Consider the following 12808-nt stretch of genomic DNA (forward strand, 5'->3'; position numbering starts at 1 on the left):
GGGTATTTGCTCAACTCTTGCACTATAGGACCGACCTCGTAATCATTTTGTGCTTGTTATATTTTTCTGCTGTAACTTTTAATACAGTAAGTGTATCTTCATGAAGTTTTCCAGATTATCAGTAAACATTACAAGGCTTTCGTACGCAAAGTATCAGATTTTTTTTATTAAGATTTAAGATTTTTTTAAGTAATGTTTTTCTCGTGTATTTTTTCATTTTGAATGTTTACTATCCAACATGCAAAGTAATTTTGGTTTTAAGATTAAAAATACTTTTATGCATCACTATTGTATCACTGTATGGGTTTGGTTGAGAAAACCACTAGGGGAACATTCTGAGCTTTTAGTTAGTTATACATACGTCATTGTATGATATAGGTGAATATAAGCAAGTATTTTCACAAAAGGGAAGAGGTGGGTTGGGCCACCTTGGTTGATTCAATAAATGTATTAATATCTCAGAAAATAGAAAAAATAGGAGCTTTTTGTCTCAGATTCTAGCATGTCAGTATTGGTAATTTGAGTATCTAATTCATAAAAAAACTATAGACTTTGTATTTGGACATCACAAATATCTAATTTGAACCAATGCTGCATTCATCATACCACATGAGACACAAAAATTGATATTTAGGATTTTTTTTAATTAAGAAACTAACTAATGTATAATACTAAAATTTGAATTATAGTATACAATTTGATACTAAGCTTATTGATGTAAGTTCATAAGATAGTAGTTCAATAAAATTTTGAACGTGAGACTACAAATGCAATGACATGGCCTTTGACCCATGACCATAGGCAGACCTGTGTCGGTAGGGTTAATTACTTGGCCTTATTTAACCAATATACATGGGATTTGATACAAAGATTTGGGTTTTATATATAAACAAAATGTGGGGCTTGCCAATTTTTGTTCATTTTTATGGAGGGGGAGGTCAAAAGGTTAAATAAACACAATTTAGCCCTGTTTTGACCAATTTACATGGAATTTGGTAAAAAAGATACTTTTCTACAGACAAGACGCATTGACAAACAAAAATATTGGACTTGCCCATTTTTAGTAAATATGGAGGGGGTCATAATGCAACATAATTTTAGGGTTCTTTGACAATTACTCCACCATATCGTGGCCAATTTACATGGGATTTAGTACAACGGTACCTTCTTGCAAGTTCAATGCAGCAATTAGACAGTTTTTGATTTTTCTTTGTTTTTTACGGTTTTTCTGGTGTCAAAATTGGCAATGTTGTGATTGTGTGGTGGAGACATATTATATTCACCTCCAAATGATGGCCTATTTATCCATTATCTTCATTATTAATTTTTTGGTTTACATATAATAGATTCCAATATAAACTTTTTTTGACCAATTTGTGTCACTATTTTTCTTAGTTCTTTCCATAGAAACATCATTTTTTGCACATGTTATGAGTTTTTTACTGAGTTACATTCAAAATTTGATTAAACTACTTTATCATGATATATAAATAAACTTGGAAAAAAAATGAAAAATCATAATGAAAAAAAAAATCCATTAAAGGTATTTTTAGGGAGCCACAGTTGGTAGAGCTGTGTGTAAGTGCTAGAATTTGACTTTGCAACATGATAGATCTTTATATGAAGAAGCTTTAGCTCAACAGTACATTATTGCATATTATAAGTACATCATGTCTCGAGTAAATTCTTTAATTCACTCTAAAAATGACAGACAAATGTTTTTATTTTTAATTTCAACAAAATTGTAACATATTGCATATGTGTATAAAGTAATGAACAGTGAGAGGAATTGGGTTTATTATGAACCTTAATAATATTATAGTATTAACTTTTTCTGTAAACACGATATCTCAAAGATCACAAGAAAATCGTTGTACTTTAATTCGGCTACAATATGGCCATCTTCATTCAGTTAAATCTGATAGTTTGAAGACAATTTTATGACTACAAAGTAGTATTTATTCTCTAATGCAATATTTTTTTCTCAAGATGCACCACTTGACTTGGATGATTTTACTGGTGTAAAGAAGAAGAAAAAGAAGAAGAAAGTATTTGGTCTAGATGAGTTAGAGAGTGCACTTCCTGTAAGTTTTGTTAATTTTTTTTAGATGGTTGGTTGAAAATATATTGAATATTGCAACTAAAATGTAATATTTTGTTGAATGAATGTTTATAAAAAATCTGTTCTCTTGTAACTTTTTATCTGTGTTACTTCATTTGAAATTATCTGAGGTATTCTTATGATTAACAATGAAACAATATTAAAGTGTTTATGGTTTTTTGTATGCTATATTCTTAATTTTGAAATAGTTATTTCACTAAATAGAACTTTTTATAAAGTTCCTTTACTATTTTTGCAGGTTTTTTTGCTAAAGCTAGTTTTTTAACTGACTATAGAAATGAAGAAAAAAATTCCATCAATTTGATCATTTATAAAACTGAAAGCATTATATCATTTCAATTCAATTAATTCACCTATCTTAAGGAAAGTTTTTCTTAAATCCAATCCTTTTGAGACACTTCAGTGATAAAAATAAATATGAAGAACTGAATGCTTTAAAGATAAGTTATATTTTGTGAATTCTGAGATGATGACTTACCTTCGTACACAGAAATACAATTTTCTCTGTGCAACTGCCAATGAGATTTGGATGGCACTAACCTTGAGGTAACTCCCACCTAAATTTACATGAATTGCATTGGTGCATGATGACATCATCAGATGACAAAAGCCTTCCACCAATAGGGTGTAGTATCTCCCCCTATATGTATGCACTTGTGATAAGATCATTCTTTCCCTTGGCATTATACAACACAGATGTGTTCAAAGTTTATCAGGCTTCAATTTGATGAATTGTGTGTTTGTTAATGAAACTTTGCTTTTTGTTTTATTTCAATTTTGTTCCAAAAGCTATAATTTTTGTCATGAATTCTAAAGTAAAGGTGACTTCTACTTAGTCCTATGTGAGTTTTAATGTTACATACACATGTATTATTTACACTGTGGCTTCTGGAGGCTCATAAGCTGTTAGGGACATTCCAACCCATACTACTTCTGGTGTTCCCTTACCAACTCCCACACTGTATCTTTCTCTTCACTTATGTTTCCCTCTTGGATTGAGGCACATCTCTGAACAAAGAGATGACTTCTGGCATTTGTATGGAGGACAGGTGCCTACTCCATCTCAATGTACTTGAACTCCCTGCTGATTGTCAGGCATGTTGCCATTTCCTGCCCCTTGTAACAGACCAATAGGTCATAATCCACTATGACATATCAACAGTTGTTTCTTATGTTTCATCAGGGGGCCACCCATTCCAGAACCTTTGTTTTTGGGAGTTGGACCTACTCTTCTGGAATCATTCACATTGAGTTCTTGTTGCATGCTATTTAAATGGGACTATGTACTTTGTGGTAAACTGCCTCTCTCTCGCCCAGAGTACATTTGATCCACAGAATGATCACTTCACCCTAGGTCTTTTGTTGGGTTTCCTTTCGGTTGGATATGCTCATCTTAGATACCTTTACTATCACTTTTGACTTCAATATGTCTCTCTTCATGTCCCCTGTTCTTCATCCTTTGACTCTGGCTGTTTAAGCTGTCAGCCATGGCTGGTCTCACCTTTTTCTATATGCCTATCCTCCTCTTTCAGTCCTCCCTTGGATCATCAACTGGATACATCACACTCATTCACAAATCCTACTGTGGCACCTCTTTGGCCACCTCAACCTTGTTGTCCTCTGCTTCTTCATTTGGTGTCAGACATTCCCCTTCATGTACCCAATCTTCCCTCACTCTTACTTCAACCTCATACATCCATTTTTTTAGTCACAGGTTGTCATTAATTTATCTTCATGTGGATGATTTGTTTGGTCCACTGCCTGTTGGGCAAGACTCTCCTATTGTGTAACCTTATTCTTGTCACATTCCTATCTCCTTTCCACTTTGTTTGTCTATTTACAACAGTGGTGGTCTTTTATCATTTATTGATCTGCCAGTCCTTTCCTCCCGGCCATCCTACTGTGCTCCCTTTTTTTTTTTATTTGGCTGTTCAACCATGGTTTACCTGTCTCTGCCATTGTTGATTATTGAGTGGTGTTGTCCACTGCATTTCACCTTTCCAAATACCACATGGTGTTTTCATCCTCTGTTCTCTCCACTCTTTCCTTCTTTACCATCCTCCTTGCCCAACTTCCATGCCTACCCAGGTCCATAATTTAGTTTGCATGCTCATTCAAACTGTTACTTCTTACCTTCTATACCACCTTTCTTTTACATCTTATTTCCTCCTTCTTATTTGTCTGTTGTCACCATCATTCTGTTATTTATGCATTTGATACCTTCTTCCACCACACTTATATACTCCTCTACCCAGAGTGTTATCCCTTCTTCAAATTTCTGCTGCTCATGTGGTTAACTGTCCTTTTTCTTCTGTTTCTCTTCCTTCTATCTTTCACCTCTGTGATCATTCAAGCCCTGATTGGCTCTCGTATTCTGTTTGATGATGCTTATCACTGACTTCTTCTTTTGCCATCTTCAGCTTCTATCCTGCAACTCCTCTTCTTCCAGGGACCTCTCTTCCTTACTGGATGAGTTTTTTGGCTCTTACAAGTGGTTTATTTATATGTGGATGCTCACAGATTATTTCACATTTCTTTTTCTTATTTGCCATCTTACCAGACCTGGGACAAGATCCTCTTGGTGGGCACTTCTCTGGGTCTCCCTAATGCTAATCCTTCACATACACTTCTTCGAGTGGAGTATGGAAGACCCTTGCCACTTACCAGTTCCTAGCTCCTGGGGTGATGGACCATGGAAAATCCTTACCAATTGGGCTTAGTGCAAGCAATATAGTGAGAAGTGGGGTGGTGTTATCACTGTCAGTGTATTACAGGTCTTTTCTGTTTTGACTCATCAAAAAAATTATGTTATGATGAATGCAAATGCATAGGGGTAGTTACTGCACGTGGAGGTTGTATTGTCCTTCTTTTGATGGTGGTCTTTCGTAGCATGATGATGTCATCATGGAACAGCACAGTTCATGTTTAATACATGAATTTAGGTTGCAGTTACCTCAAGGTTGGAAGCATGCAAATCTCATAGACAGGTGTGTGAGTAAGATAGTGTTTCTACATGTAGGGGTGAGTATATATTGAAAATACATTATAATGTTCTAATTCTTTTGATGTATCTTTTCATATAAAGACATACTGTTGCAATGCTATTTTTGGATGGGTTCTCTTTGGATTATTTGGTATAGTATAAAGAAGAAAAGTCCAAACCATATAATAATAATAATAATTAAAGCATTTTGTTTCTTTACCCATGGAGATTACAAGTATAACTTTACAAGTTCCATGTAACTAAAGAAAGCGCTAATTTCACAAATAAGTTATGCCTTAATATAAATTTTAATTACTAACATTGTCGCACTTATGGTTTTTATCATAGCCCTAGTACTTTGTGGAATCAGTCAGTAATCTCTCCTAGTCCTACCTAGTTCACATTTCATATAATTCAATTAATATCCTAAATTATCAAGAAAATCCCAGATTTTAAACAATGTGCTGTTCATGTGATGTAAAAACTATTAGGTTAATGGTAGTACAAACACCTAACTTAAAAATATGGTCTATAGGAATACTTGAATTTGTCTATGCACCTAAGTCAATTAAATGAAAGAGGATTTTAAGATCACTTCACATTAAACTTTAATGGTTTAGTTTCTTTGTATTCTAGAATTTAGAACCAAAAGAAGAACAAATTCATCAAGTTAGTGAAGAAAAAGATGATGATCTTGGTGGGTTGGATGAAGATCTTGACTTCAGCTTACCAAAGAAGAAGAAGAAAAAAAAGAAGATTTCTTTTGATGAACTAGAAGTAGACTCTTTCCCTCAGGATGAAGATGAAGACACAGAAACAACATTTGGTAGGTGCATATAAGTGTTTGTTCTGTTAGATAATATATGATTAAGAATTAACAAGCTTGACAATTAACTCATTACTAAGTTCTCCTAACTGCCCAGTCTAGTCAAAACCCTTTACATTATTATAAGTTTAGAAAAAATCTTTTTTTTTTAAAACTAGGAAATAGGCAAAGTCACTTATCAGACCACTGACAGAAATATGTGAATGATTTAAGTTACAGAAATATTGAAAATAAAATATAACTTAAATACAAAACTTCCAGGAATCAAAACAATACTGAATGCTTTGCTCACTTTTATACACTGAAAATTAAAATTCAGAGCAATAATAACAAATTACCTTATCACTTAAATAAACGTAACATTCCCACAAAATCCTTGAAAAAAAAATTCCAATGTTCTCACAAAATGGCTAAAAGAAAATCATATAACTAAAATCAACTTTTGATACTTGAGGTGGGCAGAAGACAGATAGTTTATTGTGTAGCTTTATGTTTTACAGCAAACAAACTGAATACTTGAAATAATCAGAAACACTAATTTTGATTAGTTGATTGTTGTCATAAAAATAATTAAGCTGAAAAACTTGATCAAAATTAATAATGAAAATTTATTTCCAAGTGACTTTTGAAAGTACTAGATATAAAAATTGCATTAATCAGTATTTTTTTTATAGTTCATTAAAACTCTCAGAAAATAAAAGAAATGAAACATATTTTATTTGTATAACTTTCTTTTTGAATTTTTTGAGCCTGTGTAATAGTCAAGTGATGTGCAAATTATATTATCTTTACAAGTTTTAAAATATTTTGGAATTTTTTTATATTAAATAACAAATGAAGGTTTTTGTTAAATATTTTCATTATTGTTATAAGAAATTTTTAGTGCCTGTATTTTTTATAACTTGCTTCATTGCTGATTTTAAATATTTTACAACATAATTAGAACTTGAAGGAGAGACAAAGACATCCACTGTGGCAGCACCTGGTCTATGGATAGGAACAGATAGAGATTATACTTATGATGAGGTAAATATATTCATTTTTTAGTTGTATGCCTGTTAATTTTGTAAATCACTGGTTTTGAAAAGTAAAAAACTGTTTGGCCCTAAAAGCAGGATATATATATATATATATATATATATATAGTAGATATCAGATCCTCTATAATTCCATCTAAAAATTCTAATGAATTCTTAAAACATAGAGAAATATCTTTGGAAAATCAAGTGTAAACACTTTAGTTTGTACTTAAGATATGTTCTAGTGTTTTCTAATCTGGTGTATCATGTTCAAATCTGTATAAGTATACTCTGTTTTAGTTTAGTCATTGGATGTGTAACACAATAAAATGTAAATATTAAGTAGTGATTTTCTTCTGATGTTTCATATTTAGTCCTACTTGATAACACACTTTTATTCCCTCAGTGGAGAAGAGCATTCACAAGAGGTTTTGACTCTGTTTATAAGGTGCTTATATTTTATTGAATTCTTTGTAAATATTTATTTTTTATATATAAAACAAACTTCTTGTCTTCTTCAGCTTTTAAACAGAGTTTTCAATATTATGAGGGAAAAGAATCCAGATATGGTCGCAGGTGAAAAACGGCGATTTGTCATGAGGCCACCTCAAGTTATCAGAGTTGGAACAAAAAAAACATCCTTTGCTAACTTCCTGGAGATATGCAAAATGTAAGTGTGTGCATCTATTTAAGTTCAAATTGGATGAACCATTCAGACAACTTGTTTTTGTTTCATTAAAGTTTAAAAAAAACAACTTTATTCCAGTATTCAGGTACTTCTTCAAAAAAGATAATTTAATCACCTTCAAATGATGTTTTATTGTAAAATACTCTACATAACCCTCTGTTTATAGACTCAGTCAAATGAACTGACCTCGTATCTGTGAAGCTATACATAATATTTACTATAGTTCTATACAAGTCTGTTGTACTCAAAAATAGGATTTTTAATAAGGTATTTTTTCTAAAGATTTCTCTCTGAATTTTCAAAGACTTTACTGAACCTGAGTGAATGGTGATTTTCATCCTAAAGATAGGAATACTTTTTTTCATCTTAGAGTGTTCATATTTCATTTGTGTAACCTCCTAGACCTCCTCAATGAATATTCTTCGTTTTTAAACCTTATATTTTATCTCTTAATTTTCTGGCCCGTAAATAATACCATTTCATTTCCTCTACACTGACTGCAGCATTGATTCTATAATAATAATAATAATGATAAAAAAGTGAAAGTTTCAATTTCAACTGTTTTGTTAACTTTTTCATGTCTCTTGTCTGTTTTAATTGCTGTCCTTTGTACCCAGAGAAGTAATTGTCAAAAAGAAAACTAAGTCACAATGGGAGCCTACTAGCTGTAGATCTAATGTAAATAGTGCATAATTGTGAGATTTATTGTTACAGGTTCTGAAAGTCATGAAATTTTAGACATTTTATTTTACTGAAGTTTTGTTAGGCTGAAAAATCATTTCTATCAAGACTTCTGGAACCTACATGTTTTTTCTAACATATAAAGTTACACTTCACTTACTTTGTTAAAAAAATATAATAATAAATAAAATACATGCATAATTTTTTTTTAAATTAGAGTACTTTATTCTTCTTACAGCTCTCTGAAATCAAGTTAAAACTGTAGACATTCTTCCCAAACTACTAAAATTTATCCAGCTTTCTAAGTAATTGATAAATAAGTTTAAAACACGCCTCAAGCACTCGGAGCAACAAGATGTAATATCCACCAATGAAACAGTTCTGCTAACTAATGGTTGGAAAAACTAATTGATAACTCCTATGATTTTTGGGTAAAAGAGATTCTGCTCTTACTAGTGGTTATAAGCATGTCCATCAGCCATGTAAAGTTAATTAATTAACAATCTTGAAAGTCAGAGAGAGTGGTAAGAGGCATCTCTGGTGGGTTTGACAAATTTATTGATATCTCAGAAAATAAAGAAGTTAAAGAGGCTTAAATTGTAGATTATTGCTTGCAATTATATATATATATATATATATATAGTTTGTCTTTGTAATTGGTTGCTAACTACAGATGCCTGTTACTGAAGTTATTATGAAGTTGATAATATGGAGCTCAGGTGCATAATGTGATACAGAAAAATTAACATTGAGAATTTTTTTAAATATTTATTTTTGAAATTGAGAGTTTAAAACTAATATAATAGAAAAACTTGAATTATAAACTGTTTTCTTGCCAATTTATTCATTTAAATTTTGAATTTAACACTGTAGAAGGTTGTGACATGTGCAAAATAACTAAGCCAAGATGCAAACAGTTGGGCAAATCATGTACAGTTAATCCCATAAGTATTGTTGTAGAATGTGACTTTTACAAAACTACTGTTTAATGTAACAGTAAGTTTATATATGTATATATATTGTTTCATTGTTTTATTTTAAAGAAATCTAGCATGAAATGACCAAATAAAAAGTAAACTACAAATATTACTTAATAATAGAGATATTGCTTAGGTTATTATATTTTAAAAGTAAATAAAAATCCAGAACTTGAATTTTATTAGTAATATATTAGTTTATTGAATTCCATGAATTTATGACTGAAACTAAAGAAGAATGTATAACAACAAGTTAACCACACTATGTCTGCTATATCAAGTGTCAATGATGACTTTCAGCCAATATCAGAGCTCGTAAGGCTGACTGGATTATCAAATATGCTTTTTATGTTATCCAGTAGCATGAACAGCTGTTGTGATGGGAACTAGATTAAGTTGGTGATGTGTAATTTTAATCAATTTTATTTAAGTCAATTACAAATTGGTTAGGATGCTCGACTCACAACCTGTATGTTCCGAGTTCGAATCCCTGTTACACTGAACATTCATTGCCCTTTCAGCTGTGGCAGTGTTATAATGTGATTGTCAATTCTACTATTTTTTGGTAAAAGAGTAACCCAAGAGTTGACAGTGGGTGGTGTTGACTAGCTGCCTTCCCTCTAGTTTATCACTGCTAAATTAAGGACAGATAGCCCTCATGTAGCTATGAGCAATATTTGAAACAAAACAAACCATTTACAAATCAGAATTAGGGTAATGATTAATAACCAATTATTATTTATTTAAATTACCATCAATTGTTTATTATTGCTTTTAACTGACTACTTATCACTCAGAAGAACCAGAAAACTAGTCTTGTTCCAAGAGTGAGCTAAGCAACCAGTTTTTTTGGGATGAGATTAAATTAGTAATCTTAAAAACATATAATTGATAGTAGAAAGTATAACAACCTTGAATTTATATGTATTAACCTTTTTCTTCACAGCTTCTAATGTTCTTGTCATTTTCTGCCAGCTTATTACACAATTTGAAGTTAAGTGATTTGCTCAACTCATTTTCATGAGCCTATTGAAGAAAGAAAATTCATTAAAAACAGTGTTTTTTATAAAGCTCCTTTATAAAAAAAACTGTTTTTTATAAAGCTCCTTTATAATTTTCTTTTCATTCATTGGTTCATTATGCACAGTTTTTGATTGCCTTTCTTTCCTGTTCTAAAGTAATTGTGTGTTTAAGTTTTTGACATACTTACATTATAATCCTTTACTGTTTAGGTTACATCGACAACCGAAACACTTACAAGCATTTCTTTTGGCTGAGTTAGGTACCAGGTAAGATGTTGTTCTGCTTCTGTTCCTCCCTGAATGATTACTTTGTTGTTGTTGTTTTTTTCCTTTCAAAATAAAACTGAACATTATAAATCTTGGTGCAATAACAATATTTGTTTCAAATACTTCTGTTTCTTTGATAAGCATTTAGCAGTTGTAAACTTTGAACTTCAGTGATGAAGCTTAGTGAAGGGCTGAAGAATTGAAAACTTGGGATCTAACAAAATTAGAAGATTGTCACTTTAAGTTGTGTACTGAAGTAATGTGTAAACAAATGAAAAATTGATTGTATAAAAGCTTGAAAGAGAAGAAAGTGGCAGGTGATGTGTTTTCCCTATCTGGACATATGAGCACCTTTCGGGTGTTGAGTGCATATATGCATGTCAAATTTCAAAATGTAAATAAAAATAATTCTAACTAAATATTTTAGAATTAATATTGTGGTTTTTTAATATTTATTTACTGTAAATTACACATAGAAATTAAAAAAAAATCAAACTTTGATTTCTGCACACCTCTGAGAAGATCTCATCTCTAAAGAACACAATTGTTTTCTTTTGTTGTTGTTTTTTAGAATTTTTCTGCCCATTCCAAGTAAATGATCATTACAGACAAAGTTTAAATATCATTGGATAAAACAATTTATAAACTGTTTACATCAGAGTAGTGTGAGAAGTAACTTAGTTTTGTGGGAAACTGATTAGATATAGCTCCTGCAGAAAATAACAGAATTCAGTGGAAAGTTTAGAAACTTAAGAACAAACCAAATATGTGGGATTTTTTATAGTTTCATTAGACATTCTTTTCATTCTAGAAAATGTTTTTGTGTTAAATTATATTTATTTGAAAGATACAGAAATTTTCTAGTATGACACGACATCAGGTAAGCCTAGAAAGGTGTAGAGATACATAAAATTACTTATTATTTAATAAAATTAAACTGTTTATGAGAAATAAATTGATCTTGACCAAGAATACTGTTAACAAATATATTATCACCTAGCTCTGACCTGGCATCATTTTGAAAGGTTAGGTCATAGGTCACTGATAAATCTTTGTCAGTTTTTGACATGTTTTTTACAGTTTTTAGTGGGAAGAGATAAATTCTGAAAACATGAAAAAAAGTATCAAAAGAAGTACATTAACAAATATCAATAAAGTTAAAACTGGTTTAATATAGAAAATGGAACTTTTTGATCAAAAATGATAAAATTTATTTTAAGACAAAATTAAGTATTTTTTATGCTTTTTTTCCTATAGTGTTTCACAACAAGATTTTGAAAATTTCACAGTGTAGAAAATAACAGAAAAAAAAAAATAATAAGTTGTAATTTTTTTTAAAAGCTGATACTAGATTGGCCTTTCCACTAAGAAAAACCACTGCTATTAACAGTGATCAGTTACTAATTATTTTATAGGTCACCATGCAAATGAAAAGGACATTGCCTGACACATATTCACTCTTAAATTTTCAACTATGGTTGACATCATATGATGCAAGCATTTTCATCAAAATATTTGAATAGCCCACTCCAAAAATTTTTAAATCTTTAATGTTTAATGAACAGTATGTACACAGGCTCAGTGAAATTGACCAAAAATGTATCTGTGAAGCTATACCTGCTAATGTCTACTATACTTCTGAAGTTACTGTATGTTTCTATGAAATTTGGCAAACATTTAGTAAACATTACACAAAAGATCAGATGTTTTAATAAAGTATTTTTACTAAAACTTGTGAATTTCCAAAGCTTTTACTGAGTTGGGCTGAGTGTATAATTATTTTCGTGCTAAGGCTAGGAATACTTCTTATCATTTTACAGTTTTTATATTTCAATTGAATTCCCTCTGTAACTTCCTAAATTAACATCAAGTTTTTAATATCTGTTTACTTTTAATTTTATGACTTTATTGTTTTAATCTTTCCACTAAAAGCAATAAATCCCAGTGAGATGCCATTAGCTGCTTCTTGTAAAGCTAATGTAAACACCATGCAATGCTGAGTGTAATGTTTCACAGAGCTCATGAAATTTTAGATGTTTTATTTTACTGAAGTTTTGTTTATCTCAGTTGAGTAGGTTCTGATTTATATATTTTAATCACTTTGTTACAAAATAAAAAATATATATATACACCTGGAAAAAAGTTAAGCACCCCCGTGTTTTTTTCAAGTGATTCAGATTCGACGTTCTTGTGACTGATTATAAATTACCATTCAATCTAAAC

General features: G+C 30.9%; 1 protein-coding gene across 1 annotated transcript in view; it reads left to right on the plus strand.

Annotated features, from left to right (window-relative positions):
* The window catches only part of LOC106463100 (eukaryotic translation initiation factor 2 subunit 2-like), a 26594-nt gene that overhangs the window by 7555 nt on the left and 6231 nt on the right, over positions 1-12808 (plus strand). Inside the window, exons 3-7 of the mRNA XM_013923070.2 lie at positions 1990-2084; positions 5742-5931; positions 6875-6957; positions 7472-7620; positions 10529-10585. Coding sequence (XP_013778524.1) covers positions 1990-2084; positions 5742-5931; positions 6875-6957; positions 7472-7620; positions 10529-10585 — 574 coding nt within the window. The remainder of the gene's footprint in view (positions 1-1989; positions 2085-5741; positions 5932-6874; positions 6958-7471; positions 7621-10528; positions 10586-12808) is intronic.

Source organism: Limulus polyphemus, unplaced genomic scaffold (genome assembly GCF_000517525.1).
Source record: "Limulus polyphemus unplaced genomic scaffold, Limulus_polyphemus-2.1.2 Scaffold1324, whole genome shotgun sequence".
NCBI classification, from domain to species: domain Eukaryota; kingdom Metazoa; phylum Arthropoda; class Merostomata; order Xiphosura; family Limulidae; genus Limulus; species Limulus polyphemus.